The sequence below is a fragment of the Corythoichthys intestinalis genome, chromosome 6 (genome assembly GCF_030265065.1).
Source record: "Corythoichthys intestinalis isolate RoL2023-P3 chromosome 6, ASM3026506v1, whole genome shotgun sequence".
Taxonomy (NCBI): domain Eukaryota; kingdom Metazoa; phylum Chordata; class Actinopteri; order Syngnathiformes; family Syngnathidae; genus Corythoichthys; species Corythoichthys intestinalis.
The window spans coordinates 11,448,311-11,468,798 of NC_080400.1; the positions used below are offsets into that span (position 1 = coordinate 11,448,311).

The 20,488-nt window shown below is 39.1% G+C and overlaps 1 protein-coding gene across 5 annotated transcripts in view; it reads left to right on the plus strand.

The window, feature by feature from the left end:
- The window catches only part of LOC130918015 (ryanodine receptor 1-like), a 209,063-nt gene that overhangs the window by 41,782 nt on the left and 146,793 nt on the right, over nt 1–20,488 (plus strand). For 3 of the 5 annotated variants that reach the window (XM_057839859.1, XM_057839856.1, XM_057839860.1), the window contains exons 3-15: nt 2,944–3,066; nt 3,198–3,299; nt 7,690–7,710; nt 10,557–10,631; nt 10,693–10,771; nt 10,840–10,952; nt 11,023–11,122; nt 13,350–13,446; nt 16,512–16,586; nt 16,699–16,855; nt 16,990–17,154; nt 17,226–17,347; nt 17,409–17,595. In XM_057839859.1, the coding sequence (XP_057695842.1) occupies nt 2,944–3,066; nt 3,198–3,299; nt 7,690–7,710; nt 10,557–10,631; nt 10,693–10,771; nt 10,840–10,952; nt 11,023–11,122; nt 13,350–13,446; nt 16,512–16,586; nt 16,699–16,855; nt 16,990–17,154; nt 17,226–17,347; nt 17,409–17,595 (1,416 nt within the window). The remainder of the gene's footprint in view (nt 1–2,943; nt 3,067–3,197; nt 3,300–7,689; nt 7,711–10,556; nt 10,632–10,692; nt 10,772–10,839; nt 10,953–11,022; nt 11,123–13,349; nt 13,447–16,511; nt 16,587–16,698; nt 16,856–16,989; nt 17,155–17,225; nt 17,348–17,408; nt 17,596–20,488) is intronic. The other 2 variants (XM_057839861.1, XM_057839857.1) reach the window with 1 other exon arrangement.

Below are 20,488 nucleotides of genomic sequence, written 5' to 3' on the forward strand. Positions count from 1 at the left end.
ATATTTTAACTTGATTAATTTAAAAAATTAATTACCGCCCGTTAACGCGATAATTTTGACAGCCCTATATATTATATTATATCATATTATATTTGGGGCTGTCAAACGTTTAAAATTTTTAATCAAGCTAATTACAGCTTAAAAATTGTAATCAATCGCAATTCAAACCATCTATAAAATATGCCATATTTTTCTGTAAATTATTGTTGGAATGAAAAGATAAGACACAAGACGGATATACATTCAACATACGGTACATAAGTACTGTATTTGTTTATTATAACAATAAATCAACAAGATGGCATTAACATTATTAATATTCTCTTAAAGCGATCCATGGATAGAAAAACTTATTAAAAGTTCTTAAAAGATAAATGTTAATACAAGTTATAGAAATTTTGTTTTAAAACCCCTCTTAATGTTTTCGTTTTAGTAAAATTTGTAAAATTTTCAATCAAAAAATAAACTAGTAGCTCGCCATTGTTGATGTCATTACACCATGCTCACTCCCCAAACCCATAAAATCATTTGGACCCAAGCGCCAACAGAGGGCGCCAAACAACAAAAAACAAGTAACAAGCGGACCTTACACTGCTGTCATTTTATTCTGAGCGGGGCATGCGCGTTAATTGCGTCAAATATTTTAAAGTGATTAATTTAAAAAAATTTTTACCGCCCATTAACGCGATAATTTTGACAGCCCTAATTATATTATAATATATATGTATATATATATATATATATATATATATATATATATATATATATTAGGGCTGTCAAACGATTAACATTTTTAATCGAGTTAATTACAGCTTAAAAATTAATTAATCGTAATTAATCGCAATTAATCGCAATTCAAACCATCTCTAAAATATGCCATATTTTTCTGTAAATTATTGTTGGAATGGAAAGATAAGACAGATATATACATTCAACATACTGTACATAAGTACTGTGTTTGTTTATTATAACATATCCACAAGACGGCATTAACATTAACATTCTTTCTGTGAAAGGGATCCACGGATAGAAAGACTTTTAATTCATAAAAGAAAAATGTGAGTACAAGTGTGAGTAAGTTATAGTAATTTTGATAGTTTGTATATTGTGACTAAATATTGCCATTTAGTGTATTTTTTTAAACTGAATATTTAATATAATTTGAATGGCGTATTATTTTGCATAACTATTTTCATTGGGAATGCCAGATCTCTTTGCATTGAGCGCTTTTCTTTTTGTGAACATTATTTTATTTTTGAGAGATAGGAATATTATTTTTGTTGTGCTTTCACTAAATGATACTGTAGCGATTTAAATGTTCTTAACTCCCCAATGCATGATGGGAATTTGAGCAACCATGAGTCACAGTGGTTGCTGCAAAGGATATATCTTCTCTGCGTTAACTACAATACGTGGTGTTAAGTAAACGATCGTCTCTACTTATACGTCCCCATGAAGCTTGCTGCAATTGTTATAACAAATGTGGAAGAGATGCTACTGCGTAACCCATTGAATAGCGCGGCTCCAGTAAATGTCTGCGTTTCCAATTCTTTCCTGCTAGGAAATTGGTAGTGCTATGGACTCCATTGGACTGGTGAATCGTGTTGGCTCATTGTCGTCACGCACTTTCTCTACTCTCTCGCTCTCTCGCTCAACCACTTTCTTCCTCACTGCTCAATCTGACAATGCCGGTCACATTGAAAATAACAGCGGCCCCCTTGGCGGGTGCCAGTAACACCTGCGTCCACTCCACTTGCTTGTCTCTGCCCTTAGCTCTCAATATACTTCAAATGGCGCCATTGTACTCTGTTCGCGGCAATGCTTGAGTGGGTCGTTCCGCACATGCATTAATTCCGTTAAATATTTTAACGTGATTAATTTTAAAAATTAATTGCCGCCCGTTAACGCGTTAATTTTGACAGGCCTAATATATATATATTATTATATTATATTATTATTTTTACTCTATTTACTTTTGTTCCGAGAAGAAACGAGATTTGTGGGGGATTTTATGGGTGAAACATGGTAATATAACAAGGGTCGTGATTCAGAAATCGCAGAAATCAAGGAGTGGCCGCGATGTTCTTTTTCATATATTTACCCTTTTAAACATTTTTTTCCCCAATTTTTCATTGTTTGATCGATTATTTATCATCTAACATATCGGAGAAAACGCGACAGTAACAAAAAAATAAATCAAGCGATAGTTATGAGGTAGATATCCGTGACCTTTTTGCAGACACCATTTTTTTCCATTTTGACGTAATTTGTTTCAAAGTTTAAAATATGGGAGTGAATAATTTTTCAAGGTAGTTTTTTTAGACATCAATTAATGATTCTAAGCTAAAAATGACAGCCATTCCGAACAATAAATATAATTACTGAGCTTCTCTTTATGGCTGGGTTAAAACAAGAGCGGTTGCGCGAAGTCTGTAAACGGAGGTTTCCAGGGTAAAACGGACAAATTAAAAATAGTTTAGGGGCTTAATGCGCCATGAATCTGCTATGGCAGCATATAGACATATTGTTCTATCAAACACAACAGTTATTTTGGCTTAAAATACAGCAGTTTCTTTTAAAGAGGCGTGCAAGAGCAGAAACTGCTTTTTCAGTCTTGTCTGTGGTTTCCGCCAAATACATTTTTAATCAAAAACCCGATCCTTTTTACCTGATTCCGATCCTCTGAAAAATGGCTTTTTCGGCCCGATTTTCGATTAGGTGTTCGGATCTGGACATTTCTGAATACAATGTGGTCGTAGTGAGTCAAAGTATTCCCAAACAGAACTATTCAAGTGTTATGTAAATTCTTCTTGTTTTAATAGCACAACCCCCCCCCCCCCCCCCAAAATCGCAATGTCAGTTTTTTTCCAATATAGTTCAGTCCTAGTTCCCACCCCTAGTTACTACCAACTTCTACTGAAACACGATCATTCTCCTGTGCAGGATGACCAGGTGGTTCTACAGTGCACCGCCTCCATCCTGAAGGAGCAGCAGATTAAGCTTTGTCTGTCCTGTGAGGGATTCGGAAACCGTCTCTGCTTCCTGGAAACCACCTCCAACGCCCAGGTAAGTACTACCTGCCTACAATCATCTGTTTCCTTGCTTTGTCTTATATTTTATAATTTAAGTTAAAATCAAATGGAGTCTTAAAATGAATGAGTTTTTAGTGTTCTCACGTTTTTGCTGATTTTTCACAGAAAGTGCCTCCAGATTTGGCAATATGCAACTTCATTCTGGAGCAATCGTTGTCAGTGCGTGCCTTGCAGGAGATGCTGGCCAACACGGTGGAGATGACCGAGGTAGGACTCTGAAAAAGTTCTGGTGGTGGAAAGGGTTTCACAAAACATTTACTGTATTTTCGCAGGGAAGTCGTTATAGATGACAATGATGTATGTTGAAGTGATACGCTGGTTCATGGTGAAACTCATGAAGGTTGATGTTTGTTGAGTTGTGTTTATGACGTGAGATACAGCGGAGAATTACAATGGGAATCATCTTTTTTAGCCAAGTATATTGGAAATACACGAGGAATTAAATTCTTAGTTTCAACTAGGGCTGGCACTATTAATCAACTACCGTAATTTCCCGAATAAAAGGCGCATCTGTGTATAACGCGCACCCCAAATTTACTTGTAAAATCTAGGGAAAATTTTTGTAACCATGTATAACGCGCACCCTAATTTTAGCACCAATAAATAGAAGAATACAAGAAAACAGAGCTCGTGTACAGATACAGAAATGTCATTTTACTGACTGGTGAAACACAGCACAAGCATAGCACATTGTTCAAAACATTAACGTAAACTGACAATATGTACGGTAATATTATGATCTGACAACTTGTCCAACTTACCAGAATCCAGGAGAAAACAAAACTGATGTGACTTTTCTTTTAAAGGCGTCTGTATAACTTGCTCGTTTCATCATGATGAATAAATGTTTCTTCCATGGATTGATATGGTAAAATAAAGGTGAGGATTTATGTCGGAAATCGGAAAGAGCGCATCGCTGTTGACTAGACTGTAACAATAGGAACTATTGTTATTTGGGTTTCAATATCCCAAGGGACAGATATAGTTGACGGACACAGGAAGTCTGTATTGTGTTACGTTTGTTATGGTCCGAGTTGCCGAGTTGCAATAAACATTGACTCAAATGAGTTCAAGAAACGAAATTCAGTGCTTTATGAAGAGTGAAAAAAAATTTTTTTAACACGGACGAAATCATTCCAACAATCAGAGTGAAGTATTACCGAAACAAAATGGCGACGTCCTGTACTGTAATGGTCGGCAATGGATCGCCGCATACGTTTTTAACACAACATGGCCGTGTCAATAAAAAAAGAAAAATCGGTCTTTATATATATATATTTCTGTCTCCATCCCTGTACCCGTGTATAATGCGCACCATGATTTTACAAGTTGATTTTGGGGGAAAAAGTGTGTGTTATATTCGGGAAATTACGGTAATCAATTATCAAATACAATGGGGCAAATAAGTATTTCGTCAACCACCAATTGTGCAAGTTCTCCTACTTGAAAAGATTAGAGAGGCCTTTAATTTTCAACATGGGTAAACCTCAACAATGAGAGACAGAATGTGGGAAAAAAACAGAAAATCAACATTGTTTGATTTTTAAAGAATTTATTTCCAAATTAGAGTGGAAAATAAGTATTTGGTCACCTACAAACAAGTAAGATTTCCGGCTGTCAAAGAGGTCTAACTTCTTCTAACGAGGCTCAAACCCGTTACCTGTATTAATGGCACCTGTTTTAACTCATTATCGGTATAAAAGACACCTGTCCACAAGCTCAGTCAGTCACACTCCAAACTCCACTATGGCCAAGACCAAAGAGCTCTCGAAGGACACCAGAGACAAAATTGTAGACCTGCACCAGGCTGGGAAGACTGAATCTGCAATAGGTAAAACGCTTGGTGTAAAGGAATCAAGTGTGGGAGCAATTATTAGAAAATGGAAGACATACAAGACCAGTGATAATGTCCCTCGATCTGGGGCTCCATGTAAGATCTCACCCCGTGACATCAAAATGACAACAACGGTGAGCAAAAATCCTAGAACCACACGAGGGACCTAGTGAATGACCGATAGAGAGCTGGTACCACAGTAACAAAGGCTACTATCAGTAACACAATGCGCCGCCAGGGACTCAAATCCTGCACTGCCAGACGTGTCCCCCTGCTGAAGCCAGTACACGTCCAGGCCCGTCTGCGGTTCACTAGAGAGCATTTGGATGATCCAGAAGAGGACTGGGAGAATGTGTTATGGTTAGATAAAACCAACTTTTTGGTAGAAACACAGGCTCTCGTGTTTGGAAGAGAAAGAATACTGAATTGCATTCGAAGAACACCATACCCACTGTGAAGCATGGGGGTGGAAACATCATGCTTTGGGGCTGTTTTTCTGCAAAGGGACCAGGATGACTGATCTAGGTAAAGGAAAGAATGAATGGGGCCATGTATTGAGAGATTTTGAGTCAAAATCTCCTTCCATCAGCAAGGGCATTGAAGATGAGACGTGGCTGGGTCTTTCAGCATGACAATGATCCCAAACACCCAGCCAGGGCAACAAAGGAGTGGCTTCGTAAGAAGCATTTCAAGGTCCTGGAGTGGCTTAGCCAGTCTCCAGATCTCAACCCCATAGAAAATCTGTGGAGGGAATTGAAAGTCCGCGTTGCCCAACGACAGCCCCAAAACCTCACTGCTCTAGAGGAGATCTGCATGGAGAAATGGGCCAAAATACCAGTAACAGTGTGTGAAAAGCTTGTGAAGAGTTACAGAAAACGTTCGGCCTCCGTTATTGCCAACAAAGGGTACGTAACAAAGTATTGAGATTAACTTTTGGTATTGACCAAATACGTATTTTCCACCATGTTTTGCAAATAAATTCTTTAAAAATCACACAATGTGATTTTTTTTTTCTTTCCACATTCTGTCTCTCATGGTCGAGGTTTGCCCATGTTGACAATTACAGGCCTCACTAATATTTTCAAGTGGGAGAACTTGCACAATTAGTGTTTGACTAAATACTTATTTACCCCACTGTATACTGTATATGTTTTTCTTTTTTTTTTTTTTTTTTTTTTTTAATGACATACTGACAGAGGACAAGGCCAAGCAACACCCCAATTCCTTCGTTAGGAAAAGGGAAATCAAAGTGTGGAAAAGCAAAATGACTTAGTCATGGAGGAAATTATTGGCACCCATGGAATTTTTCTAGAAAATATACAGCATTTCTCACAGAAATTATTGCAATTACAAATGTTTTCAGTATGAATGTGATTATTTATTGGATGTGCATTGGAAAAACACAAAAAAGCTAAGAAAAAAAAGCCGAAATCGACACAAATTTTAGAAAAAAACTCGAAAAATAGGCTGGACAGTATTGTTGGCAGCCTTACCTCAATATTTGGTTGCACATCATTTGGAAGAAATAACAGAAAGCAAGTTTTGTGCACCTCTCAGATGGAATTTTGTTCCAGGTCTCTCAGATTTGTGCCTTCTTGCAAAAGCAATTTTCAGATTTTTCCGGTGTTCAATGGAATTTAGATCTGCACTCATTGATAGCCACCTCAGAATTCTCCAGCGATTTGTCTCCAACCATTTGGTTGCTTGGTGCTAATTGATGTATTTTATGGGTCATTGTCCTGTTGGAACAACTAGGACCTCTGACGCAGACCCAGTTTTCTGACACTACACCCTACATTGCGGCCCAAAACAATCTGATAATCTCCAGATTTCATGACTCCTTGGACACTGTCAAGGCAACCAGTGCCAGAAAAAAGAATGAACCCTACAAAGAAAAGAACCCAGTGCCTATAGTCAAACATGGTGGAGGTTCAATGATGTTTTGGGGTTGCTTTGCTGCATCTGGCACTGGGTGCCTTGACTGTGTGCAAGGAGTCATGATATCTGGAGACTATCAAAATGTTTTGGGCCGTAATGTAGGATGTAATGTCAGAAAACTGGGTCTGCGTCAGAGGTCATGAGTGATCCAACAGGACAATGACCCAAAACATACCTCAATTAGCACCAAAAAATGCTTGGAGACAAAGCGCTGGAGAATTCTGGCCATTGATGAGTCCAGATCAAAATCCCAGTGAACCCCTATGGAGAAATGTCAAAATTGCTGTTGCAAGAAGGCATCCTTCAAATCTGAGAGACCTGGAACAGTTCGGAAAACAAGAGTGGTCCAAAATTCCATCTGAGAGGTGCATGAAACTTGTTGATGATTATAGGAAGCGATTGCTTTCTGTTATATTTTTTCCAAATGATGTGCAAACAGATATTGAGGTGAGGGTGCCAACAATATTGTATTTTTAAGTTTTTGTCGAAAATTGTGTCAATTTTAGCATTTTTTTTCTCAGCTGTTTTGTGTGTTTCCAATGCACATTCAAGATATAAGCACATTCATACTGAAAACATTTATAATTGCATTAATTTCTGTGAGAAATGCTGTATTTTCTGGAAAAAAAATCCATGGGTGCCAATAATTGCATCCATGACTGTACCTATGCTCCTGTTTAAAGATAATTGAGGAAATGGGTTATTTCTATCTTTATGTTCAGTTTTTCTGGTGATTTAATGAAATATTGGCACCACATTATTATTATTCTACCGCATTTAACTTCTTATGGTCTCTAAATAATATGTGGACCCGCTCTCCTTCAGGCAGTCGATTTGGACAAATGGGTACGTCTATGAACATCTGTCTGTCTGTTGACATTTCCCATGATGCCGTCTTGTTGAAAGTCCCCATTCGTGGTAGTTTCCAACGCATTTGTATTTTAGAAGCAAATAATTTCTGTTTTAATGTGTGGAAGCCATTTCAGCTGGGATGGCTGGCATTAAGTGATCATGTTTTTGAGTTAAATAGCGTTTATGAATTTTTTTTTGCACAGTCATTGTCACTCTGTTGCCTTTTGCACAATCAAAATACAAAGATAAGAAATCAAATAGAGGTTTATGTAATCTAAGATCTCTATTTACACTTTTAGCTCCATGTGGGGCATCCTACATGAGGATTAACAAGGCCAGCCGGGGTTTGAGAATAGCATGGCAAGCGGCCCAGTGGAGTGTCCCACCCACCTCTGTCAGAAGTAGAGGGGCAACAAGACATTTCCTCACACTCACACACACGGGAAAAGACAAGCATCGCCACCTGTCCTGAGGAAGTTAGCGCTAATGCTGACAGTGTTGCACTAGTATTTGACATACCTGCAACCCCTCGTGCCGCCTGGTGGGGATTAGGAATACGTGACCCTGCATAAAAGTCTATTTGTCGTCACCCTGTTGGTTGGACCAAATTGTTTTTTTGTTTACTGTAATGTATTTTCCTGTTTTATAATTCTTAGTGCAAAACAAATGTATATTTTATGTTATACCAGATACATAAAAGATCTAATAAGATTTAAATAAACTCATTTGTATTGAAAAATTTAAAAAAGTATTTTTATCCAAACAAATGAATGACCAAAATACGTGATGTCAATTGGACAATGTCAATATATATTACCAAAAAAATCTTGAAATAATGGATATTCAAAAAAAAAAATGCCAACAGAAACTATTGATATATATAAACAGTGGGGCAAATAAGTATTTAGTCAACCACTAATTGTGCAAGTTCTCCCACTTGAAAATACTAGAGAGGCCTGTAATTGTCAACATTGGTAAACCTCAATCATGAGAGACAGAATATTGAAAAAAAAAACCAAAAAAACAGCAAGTCACATTGTTTGATTTTTTTTAAAGAATTTATTTTCAAATCATGGTGGAAAATAAGCATTTGGTCAATAACAAAAGTTCATCTCAATACTTTGTTATGTACCCTTTGTTGGCAAGAACAGAGGCTAAACGTTTTCTGTCTCTCTTCACAAGCTTTTCACACACTGTTGCTGGTATTCTGGCCCATTCCTCAATGCAGATCTCCTCTAGAGCAGTGAGGTTTTGGGGCTGTCGTTGGGCCACACGGACTTTCAACTCCCTCCACAGATTTTCTATGGGGTTGAGATCTGGAGACTGGCTAGGCCACTCCAGGACCTTGAAATGCTTCTTACGAAGCCACTCCTTTGTTGCCCTGGCTGTGTGTTTGGGATCATTGTCATGCTGAAAGACCCAGCCACGTCTCATCTTCAATGCCCTTGCTGATGGAAGGAGATTTTCACTCAAAATCTCTCAATACATGGCCCCATTCATTCTTTCCTTTACACAGATCAGTCGTCCTAGTCCCTCTGCAGAAAAATAGTCCCAAAGCATGATGTTTCCAACCCCATGCTTCACAGTGGGTATGGTGTTCTTCGGATGCAATTCAGTATTCTTTCTGCTCCAAACACGAGAGCCTGTGTTTCTACCAAAAAGTTCTATTTTGGTTTCATCTGACCACAAAAAATTCTCCCAGTCCTCTTCTGGCTCATCCAAATGCTCTCTAGCGAACCGCAGACGGGCCTGGACATGTACTGGCTTCAGCAGGGGGAAACGTCTGGCAGTGCAGGATTTGAGTCCCTGGCGGCGCATTGTGTTACTGATAGTAGCCTTTGTTACTGTGGTCCCATCTCTCTGTAGGTCATTCACTAGATCCCCCCGTGTGGTTCTGGGATTTTTTTCTCACTGTTCTTGTTATCATTTTGACGCCACAGGGTGAGATCTTGCATGGAGCCCCAGATCGAGGGAGATTATCAGTGGTCTTGTATGTCTTCCATTTTCTAATAATTGCTCCCACAGTTGATTTCTTTACACCAAGCATTTTACCTATTGCACATTGTCTTCCCAGTCTGGTGCAGGTCTACGATTTTGTCTCTGGTGTCCTTCGACAGCTCTTTGGTCTTGGCCATAGTGGAGTTTGGAGTGTGACTGACTGAGGTTGTGGACAGGTGTCTTTTATACCGATAATGAGTTAAAACAGGTGCCATTAATACAGGTAACGAGTGGAACCTCGTTAGACCTCGTTAGAAGAAGTTAAACCTCTTTGACATCCAGAAATCTTGCTTGTTTGTAGGTGACCAAATACTTATTTTCCACTGTAATTTGGAAATAAAATTCTGTAAAAATCAAACAATGTCATTTTCTTTTTTTTTTTTTCCCACATTCTTTTATGGTTGAGGTTTACCCATGTTGACAATTACAGGCTTCTCTAATCTTTTCAAGTAGGAGAACTTGCACAATTGGTGGTTGACTAAATACTTATTTGCCCCACTGTATTTTTTAAGTGGGTGAACTTGCAAAATCATTAGGGGTGCAAATACTTCTGTCCCTCAATGTATTTATTTTATTTGAAATCAAAACTATAATTGTTTTATGAATGCCAACAAGGTAAGTATATAGGTTCATTTACTCTTTAACTTTATAGTGTCAGCACATTCGTTGTTTTGCCTGTCATCATATGTTGCTTGTATAGATGGATAAACACGGATACATTACAGTGGTTTAGAAACAGTAATCTTCTGAAAATGAAATAAAATAGTGAAATTTAATCACTTCTGTTAAGCTCTAGGCATAGCTGTACTCATTTCTAAATGTTGTTTCTTGTACTTTGCCAGTCGTCGCAAGGTGGCGGCCATCGCACCTTGTTGTACGGCCACGCCATCCTCCTCAGGCACAACCACTCAGGCATGGTGAGTTCAACAGCAGGTTTGTTTCAAAGTTAAAAATTCTGACTTTAGACTTTTTCTCCAGTACCTGAGCTGTTTGACCACATCTCGCTCGCTCACAGACAAGCTGGCCTTCGACGTGGGGTTGCAAGAAGATTCTACTGGTAAACTTTTGTGCTTTTTGTGCTAGTTGCTAAAAACTCCCCGAGACTCAGTGTTCTCGTCCCTCCAGGCGAGGCGTGTTGGTGGACTATTCATCCTGCCTCCAAGCAGAGGTCAGAAGGTGAAAAGGTCAGAGTCGGTGACGACCTCATCCTTGTCAGCGTGTCCTCTGAGAGATACCTGGTAAGAATACTCCAAGCACTATTTTCATCACTATTTTGCCCAAAACTGACCCATCATTTTCCTCCCATAGCACTTGTCCTACGCCAGTGGAGATCTGATGGTGGACGCCTCCTTCATGCAGACTCTGTGGAATATGAATCCTATTAGCTCAGGATGTGAACTAGCTGAAGGTACGAAACCTAAACACTAGGGCTGTCAAACGATTAAAATTTTTAATCGAGTTAATTACAGCTTAAAAATTAATTAATCGTAATTAATCACAATTCAAAGGATCTATAAAATATGTCATATTTTTCTGTAAATTATTGTTGGAATGGAAAGATAAGACACAAGACCAATATATACATTCACCATACGGTACATAAGTACTGTATTTGTTTATTATAACAATAAATCAACAAGATGGCATTAACATTATTAACATTCTCTTAAAGCGATTTATGGATAGAAAGACGTGTAGTTCTTAAAGGGATCCTCTATTTTTAAGACAAGTAATTTTTAAAAGATAAATGTTAGTATGAGTTATAATAATTTGATATTAAAAGCCCTCTTAAAGTTTTTGTTTTAATAAAGTTTGTAAAATTATTTTAAGTGATAGGTCGCCATTCTTGTTACGTCGCAGTGTGTGACGTCACCGGTCCCGTTTCTGAAATTCCAGCGTGTCACTCGTTAGCTTTCCCAACATGTCGTCAGTTCTACCCTTCCTATTTGAACCAGATCTGAAAAGTGAAGAGCAGGACAGCACTGTCGGTCGTTCACAAGACGAGCTTCAGGGAAAAATGCGTGCAGCAAATACCTGATAAGACAAAAGTTGGGAAAAACTGTAGATGTGAGAGAGTGCTGTTGGGAACTCCGGTTGGGAGTGAGAGTGTATGCTGTCCGGTTTTATTAGCAGATATTCAAGGTAAGCATATTGCGTTTTCAAACTTATCTCAATATAATTATGTAGATTGTTAGCTCCCAGAGCTGTCGTGTGCTTTACATACAGTACAGGCCAAAGAGCACACCTTGTGTAATCCATGTCTTGTGCATTGTAACGCGTGGTAGCTAGGATACATGTATAAAAGTACCAAAAAGGGGAGAAGCTTCCACTATGCACATTTATTGACAAAAAATAATATTTCCACCTTGACCACTCTTCACTCGGGAGCTCAGCAGTACGCAAACACGCGTTCCCTAACGAACTCCAACATTGTTGTGAGGTCCACGTCAGAGTCACTGTCATCACTGTAGCGTGCCATAGTGCTTTATTTATTTAGTATGATTTGGGGAAAACTCCCACGAAGAATTGTCAACAAAAAAGATAGCAATAGTAATCCAAATCCGCGTTTTTTACTCACTCGAAGATCCAGGAATTAAACCGATCCCATGGCACTGTCGCAGCCGCAATCAAGCCGTCGATTCCACAAAATAGACTGGTCAGAAAAGCCGCTGTGGGACCGACGAATCAAAAAAAAAAAAAAAAAAAAACAGATCCGAAACCAATATTGCAGACGCGGTGAGACCGTCGGATCCAGAAAATAGACTGATCCCTTACTTGACTGAGGATCCAGGAAAAATGTTCGGGCACCAGTTGTAACGCGTGGTGGGTAGGATACGTGCATACAGGGACCAAAAAGGGGGAGAAGCTTCCACTTATGCACATTTATTTACTAAAAATAATAATTCCACCTTGACCACTCACTTTACTCCCCTTGTTTCCATTTGACTGGAAATTGCATCCAAAAGCAGCACATTGTGGCATTTTACTTCGCGAGTTTAGGCAGCAATAAGCAATTGTTGAACCTGCTACACATTTGGAAAGATCCCAATGACGTCATCACTGCGAGCCTGCAAACCATGGCGCCAACTAAGGGTCAAAATATGGACTAAATATTATAAAATATTGCCATTGATTTAACATTTTATGTGTTTCTAACAACATATTTTTGAGAGAACAATTGTGGTTTATTAGAGCCTACATGTATTTAAGTTAGAGGATCACTTTAAGATATAAATGTTAGTACAAGTTATAAAAATTTTATATTAAAACCCCTCTTAATGTTTTCGTTTTATTAAAATTTGTAAAATTTTCAAACAAAAAATAAACTAGTAGCTAGCTATTGTTGATGTCAATAATTACACCATGCTCACTCATGGTACTAACCCATAAAATCAGTTGAACCCAAACGCCAACAGAGGGCGCCAAACACCAAAAATATTTTAATCTGTTTGCGCGGGGCATGTGCGTTAATTGCGTCAAATATTTTAACGTGATTAATTTAAAAAAGTAAAAAGTAATTACCGCCCGTTAACGCGACAGTTTTGACAGCCCTTCCAAACACAAAAGAAATTGGAATAAATCACTTCGTACTGTTCGATAGACGTGAGTGTGTGACCTGGTTCTTGTATTTTCAGGATTCCTGACGGGCGGTCACGTGCTCCGGCTGTTCCACGGTCACATGGATGAGTGTCTGACCATTGCCACACCAGAAGAAGGAGAGGAAAAGCGCAGGTTAGAAGAGCAAGGCACAAAATACATTTTGGTCCAAAGTTTTAATCACCGTATTTTTCGGACTATATTTCTCAAAAAAAATTTTCACAGTTTGGCAGAGGGTGCGTCTTATACTCTGGAGCGACTTATGTGTGATTATTTACGGCCGGGTCGGGCCGACTTCTCGCTAACTTTTTAAAAATATATATTCATATGTTTATACTAAAACGATGTACGGATGTTAAATAAAATAAATAATTTGGATAAAACAGACAAGGCGCTGTGCATGCCTGCGCACGTGAACACAGTGGCTCTCTTTTCAATCTTTCACTCCCAGCGCCCTGCGGCGCCCTCCGCGAGCATCCTGGTATTTCCTTTTCGCAGCTATAGGAGTGAAAAACAAACTAAAGACAGGGGAATTGAAAAGCAAATATCTGCGGTCGGAGTGGGATATGGAAAGGATTCAAATTCATTGTTGAAGGTGCTATACGGAAACCTGTGTCAGCTTCGCTGAATGTAAACGAATTAGAGCTGTCAAACGATTAAAATTTTAAATCGAGTTAATTACATCTTAAAAATTAATTAATCGCAATTCAAACCATCTATAAAATATGCCATGTTTTTCTGTAAATTATTGTTGGAATGAAAAGACACAAGATGGATATATACATTCAACATACGGTACATAAGTACTGTATTTGTTTATTATAACAATAAATCAACAAGATGGCATTAACATTATTAACATTCTGTTAAAGTGATCCATGCATAGAAAGAATTGTAGTTCTTAAAAGATAAATGTTAGTACAAGTTATAGAAATTTTATATTAAAACCCCTCTTAATATTTCCGTTTTAATAAAATTTGTAAAATTTTCAAACAAAAAATAAACTAGTAGCCCACCATTGTTGATGTCAATAATTACACAATGCTCATGGGTGATGAAGCCCATAAAATCAGTTGCACCAAAGCGCCAGCAGAGGGCGACAAAACTCCAAAAAACACAAGTAACATTGCACTGTGCTGTCATTTTAATCTGTTTGAGCGGGGCATGTGTGTTAATTGCATCTAATTGCGTATTTTAACGTGATTAATTTAAAAAATGAATTACCGCCCGTTAACGCGATCATTTTGACAGCCCTAAAACGAATGTGGCGCTTTGGTTTCATACGAGAAATATATTTAACAAACTTTTCCAGCGTTATTTCGTTGAGTAAATGCATTTACAATGATCATAAAAATATGTAGACTATTTAAACATTGAGAAAGTGTGCGTTCTTTTTCTGCCAACACGATGAGATTAAAATAAATGTCAAATCCACTATCCGCCTGTCAGAACCGACACGCAAATATAAAAGATATACATTTTTATTGAATATCCATCTTACAGTCTTGTTTAACTGGGAGAATTCGTTACAAAAGACAGGCTTTAATTTGTTATCATTACGCATATATGCACCGGCATCGTCACAAACGTGATCACACAAAAAGCAACCACGCATCGCATCCCCGCATTTCCTCCTTCTCCTGAGTCCTCACAAATGAAACATTTGTTTGTGAAAATTGATTTTTTAAATTATTATTATAATATAAAAATAATTGTAGTCAAAACTGAATTAATTAGGTACCTACTTGAGTGATATAACAGGGCTATATCGTGCAAGCTTTTTGCTTGCATTTGCGCGTAAAAATAATTGGTTGCGAATAAAGAAAAAAGAAGCACGAGTGCAAGCACAGATTTTACCCCTTTAATTCACATTTTGCTCCTGTAAACTACATGTCACTATGATGCTCTGAGCAACCAAATGATTAAACCAAACATGATGCCTGATAGCCTGTAAAAATGTGTACACTGCTGGCCAAAAGTACTGGCACCCCTGCAATTCTGTCAGATAATGCTCAGTTTCTCCCAGAAAATGATTGCAATTACAAATGCTTTGGTAGTAATATCTTCATTCATTTACTTGCAAAGAAAAAAACATAAAAGAGAATGAAAAAAAAGTTAAATCATTATCATTTTACACAAAACTCCAAAAATGAGCCAGACAAAAGTATTAGCACCCTCAGCCTAACACTTGGTAGCACAACCTTTAGACAAAATAATCGCGAACAACCGCTTTCGGTATCCATCAGTGAGATTCTTACAATGCTCTACAGGAATTTTAGACCATTCTTCTTTGGCCAACTGCTCCTGGTCTCTGAGATTTGAAGGGTGCCATCTCCAAACTGCCATTTTCAAATCCCTCCACAGGTGTTCTATGGGATTCAGATCTGGCCACTGTAGAAGTCTCCAGTGCTTTCTCTCAAAGCATTTTCTAGTGCTTTTTGAAGTGTGTTTTGGGTCATTGTCCTGCTGGAAGGCCCATGACCTCTGTGGAGACCCAGCTTTCGCACACTGGGCCCTACATTATGCTGCAAAAATTGTTGGTAGTCTTCAGACTTCATAATGCCATGCACACGGTCAAGCAGTCCAGTGCCAGAGGAAGCAAAGCAACCCCAAAACATAAGGGAACCTCCGCCATGTTTGACTGTGGGGACAGTGTTCTTTTCTTTGAAGGCCTCGTTTTTTTCCCCTGTAAACTCTATGTTGATTTTTTCTCCCAAAAAGCTCTACTTTTGTCTCATCTGAGCAGAGAACATTCTTCCTCAGGAAAGTTTTGGTAAAGTCCCACCTGGCTTTTTTATGCTTCTGGATCAGAAGTGGGGTCTACCTAGGTATCCTACCATAGAGTCCCTTTTCATTCAGACGCCGACGGGTACGGGTTGACACTGTTGTACCCTCAGACTGAAGGGTACAAAAATTCTTCTTCGAACATTCCTTCGGGCAAATTATATCACATTTTGTAATTGTCAATGATTGTCAATTATACTGATGATGATGACAATAAATATTCCATTCATTCAGTCTTGAAGCTGCATTGTTTAATAAGCTACCACTCAAAAAACAAGAGGGTATTTTTTTTGCTAGTTTTAAGCTTTGAAATGCAACAACTGTTTAGTCATAGTGTTATCTTTATTTTCTATCATAGTGTTATCTTTATTTTCTATCATTTCCTTACTATTGTATATGTGCATTGGGTTCACCAGAATGGCTCACTATGAAGGCGGTGCCGTTTGCAGCCAGGCTCGTTCCTTGTGGAGGTTGGAGCCTTTGCGCATCAGGTAATAACAGATAAACAGATGATGTCGTTGATGATGTAGTTGATAATTGTAAGTCACAACTTCATTTGTTTTATTCTAAAAAGACATCATGTTTATCGTCCACTTCCCACAGTTGGAGTGGCAGCCATTTTAAGTGGGGGCAAGCATTCCGCATCCGCCATATCACCACAGGGCGTTACCTGGGTCTGGATGAGGAAAAGGGCTTGTTGGTAGTGGACTCGGACAAAGCTAACACCAAAATGTCTGCTTTCTGCTTCCGTGCGTCAAAGGTCTGACATGATTTTTTTTCACACTTTGGAATTTCATCCTGAAATTTCACTTCAAAGTCCCAAATTTTAAATTCTTTGAGTACCTTACCTCTTTGTTCAATGTCTTTTCCCGCTTTTTTCCCACCTCCGAGCAGGAGAAGGTGGACGTGGCTCACAAGCGAGATGTAGAAGGGATGGGCATCCCGGAAATTAAGTACGGAGAGTCCATGTGCTTCGTACAACACGTTTCCACAGGCCTGTGGCTCACGTACGCCGCGCTGGACGCCAAAGCTGCTCGTCTTGGAATGATGAAGAGGAAGGTGTGCTTCTTTGACAACACATTTGATACCAAAAAGTATTGCTTATTGAATGATGTCGTTTTAACTTCCAGGTCATCCTGCACCAAGAAGGCCATATGGATGACGCCCTCACTGTGTCCCGCTCCCAGACAGAGGAGTCTCAAGCCGCTCGTATGATTTATAGCACCATGGGTCTCTTCAGGCAGTTCATCAAGTATGAGAAATATATTAGGCTTGATTTGACTCAAGAATCTAAATTTCATTTGCCTTCTTAGGGGTTTGGACTCTCTGAGCGGGAAAAACAAATCGCCGGGGCCTGTGTCGCTTCCTCTGGAGGGCGTTATCCTGTCCTTGCAGGATCTTATTTTCTACTTTCGCCCTCCCGAGGAGGAGCTGGAACATGAGGAGAAGCAGACTAAGCTGCGATCCCTCCGGAATCGGCAGAATCTCTTTCAAGAGGAGGTATGACAACCTCAAAAATATCGCTTTATAATTGCTTGGCTTTTAACGGTAACAGTATGGTACCAATACTAGATTTTGGACAAAATATCATTTGAAAGAATGGGTACAGTGATACAGTGTTGTTTTCATCTCGTTATATTCTAGTCTCCCAAGCAATGTTTTTAGCTCGTCACATCGACATCATGAAAAAATGGCTTGTAGACAAAATATTTTTGTTATCGTCATTGTTGACGAAAACAACACTGCTGCGATACATATGCAGTGGGGCAAATAAGTATTTATTCAACCACTAATTGTGCAAGTTCTCCCACTTGAAAATATTGCAGAGGCCTGTAATTGTCAACATGGGTAAACCTCAACCATGAGAGACAGAATATGGGGGGGGAATAGAAAATAATATTGTTTGATTTTTAAAGGATTTGTTTGCAAATCATGGTGGAAAATAAGTATTTGGTCAATACCAAAAGTTCATCTCAATACTTTGTTATGTACCCTTTGTTGGCAAGAATGAGGCCAAACGTTTTCTGTAACTCTTTACAAGCTTTTCACACACTGTTGCTGGTATTTTGGCTCATTCCTCCATGCAGATCTCCTCTAGAGCAGTGATGTTTTGGGGCTGTCCTTGGGCAACACGGACTTTCAACTCCCTCCACAGATTTTCTATGGGATCTGGAGACTGGCTAGGCCATTCCAGGACCTTGAAATTCTTCTTACCAAGCCACTCCTTTGTTGCCCTGGCTGTGTGTTTGGGATCATTGTCATGCTGAAAGACCCAGCCACGTCTCATCTTCAATGCCCTTGCTGATGGAAGGAGATTTTCACTCAAAATTTCTCGATACATGGCCCCATTCATTCTTTCCTTTACACAGATCAGTCGTCCTGGTCCCTTTGCAGAAAAAAAGCCCCAAAGCATGATGTTTCCACCCCCATGCTTCACAGTTGGCATGGTGTTCTTCGGATGCAATTCAGTATTCTTTCTCCTCCAAACATGAGAACCTGTGTTTCTACCAAAAAGTTCTATTTTAGTTTCATCTGACCATAACACATTCTCCCATTCCTCTTCTGGATCATCCAAATGCTCTCTAGCGAACTGCAAACGGGCATGGAGGTGTACTTTCTTCAGCAGGGGCACACGTCTGGTAGTGCAGGATTTGAGTCCCTGGCGGCGCATTGTGTTACTGTTAGTAGCCTTTGTTACTGTGGTCCCAGCTCTCTGTAGGTCATTCACTAGGTCCCCCTGTGTGGTTCTGGGATTTTTGCTCACCGTTCTTGTTAGCATTTTGACGCCACGGGGTGAGCTCTTGCATGGAGCCCCAGATCGAGGGAGATTATCAGTGGTCTTGTATGTCTTCCATTTTCTAATAATTGCTCCCACAGTTGATTTCTTTACACCAAGTGTTTTACTTATTGCAGATTGTCTTCCCAGCCTGGTGCAGGTCTACAATTTTGTCTCTGGTGTCCTTCGGCAGCTCTTTGGTCTTGGCAATAGTGGAGTTTGGAGTGTGACTGACTGAGATTTTGGATAGGTGTCGTTTATACCGATAATGTGTTAAAACAGGTGCCATTAATACAGGTAACGAGTGGATCCTCGTTAGACCTAGTTAGACCTGGTTAGAAGAAATCAGACCTCTTTAACAGCCAGAAATCTTGCTTGTTTGTAGGTGACCAAATACTTATTTTCCACTCTAATTTGGAAATAAATTATTTAAAAATCAAACAATGTGATTCTCTGTTTTTTTTTTTTTTTTTCACACATTCTGTCTCTCATGGTTGAGGTTTACCCATGTTGACAATTACAGGCCTCTCTAATCTTTTCAACTAGGAGAACTTGCACAATTGGTGTTTGACTAAATACTTATTTGCCCCACTGTATATAAACTAGATACATGGCCATGTGAATAGAGCAACATTGCCCAGAAATATAGTCAAATCAATTTACTGACCTAGCAGTTGTACGTTGAGTAGTCACCAGTCAATTTGGGCGTTCATGACACAGGGTCATTCCCCACCAATAGTGTAAGTAGATGAACTGGCTTCCACCTACTTCAAAATCAATGAAGTAATAGCAGGTCATCAAATCAAAGGTCATTTCAACTCAGTTCTAAAACGAAATTAAAATGATTACATAACAACAAACTAAATACCATATGTAGCAATTAATGAGACAACTGGAACAGTAACTGAAGAAAAATCAGCACAGAACATGAAGTTTGAAATTTATTTACAACTTTAGTGCTGCAGTGATGACAGCAGGTGGCAGCACAGGTTGTCTGTCTCTTCCATGGAAGTGAGAGATTGCAATGAGCAGTGATGGTCAAATGAAGCTTTTTGAAGCTTTGCAGCCAAATAGTGCAAAGCTTCATGGTGGTTCATTTGCTATATGATGCTATCAAGTGGTCTTGAAGCCCAAGAGGCCAACAGTGTTGAAAATTCTATGGCTATTTATTTAGGAAAATGATATGAATGGGCTTGTGTTACTATTGACTAATCCGAGCAAACCGACCGGAAGTAAACCATCCGCCATTGCTGGGGTGTTCCCCCGTAGATGCTAGAGTTGCCAACCGTCAATTGCAAAATGGAATCGTCGCGTATTCAGAATCAGAAGTATACATCCCGTATTAAGCTTACAAGGGACGCGCTCTGTCCTGTACTGTTATGAAAATCGAAAATAGTGTTTTATTAGTAGAACGAACGGATACTGGTATGATGCTTTTCAACGCATACCCCCGCCTCTCCTATTTTCTGACCAATGAGCTGACAGAACAATGACAATCCCACACATCTCATTGGTCGAGGCACGGTGGGTTGTCATTAAGATATCGGTAGATGAAATAGTGTGGGAGATAAGAAGTTTGATTAAAGCTTTAGTAAAAAGCTTTTTCAAAAAATGATG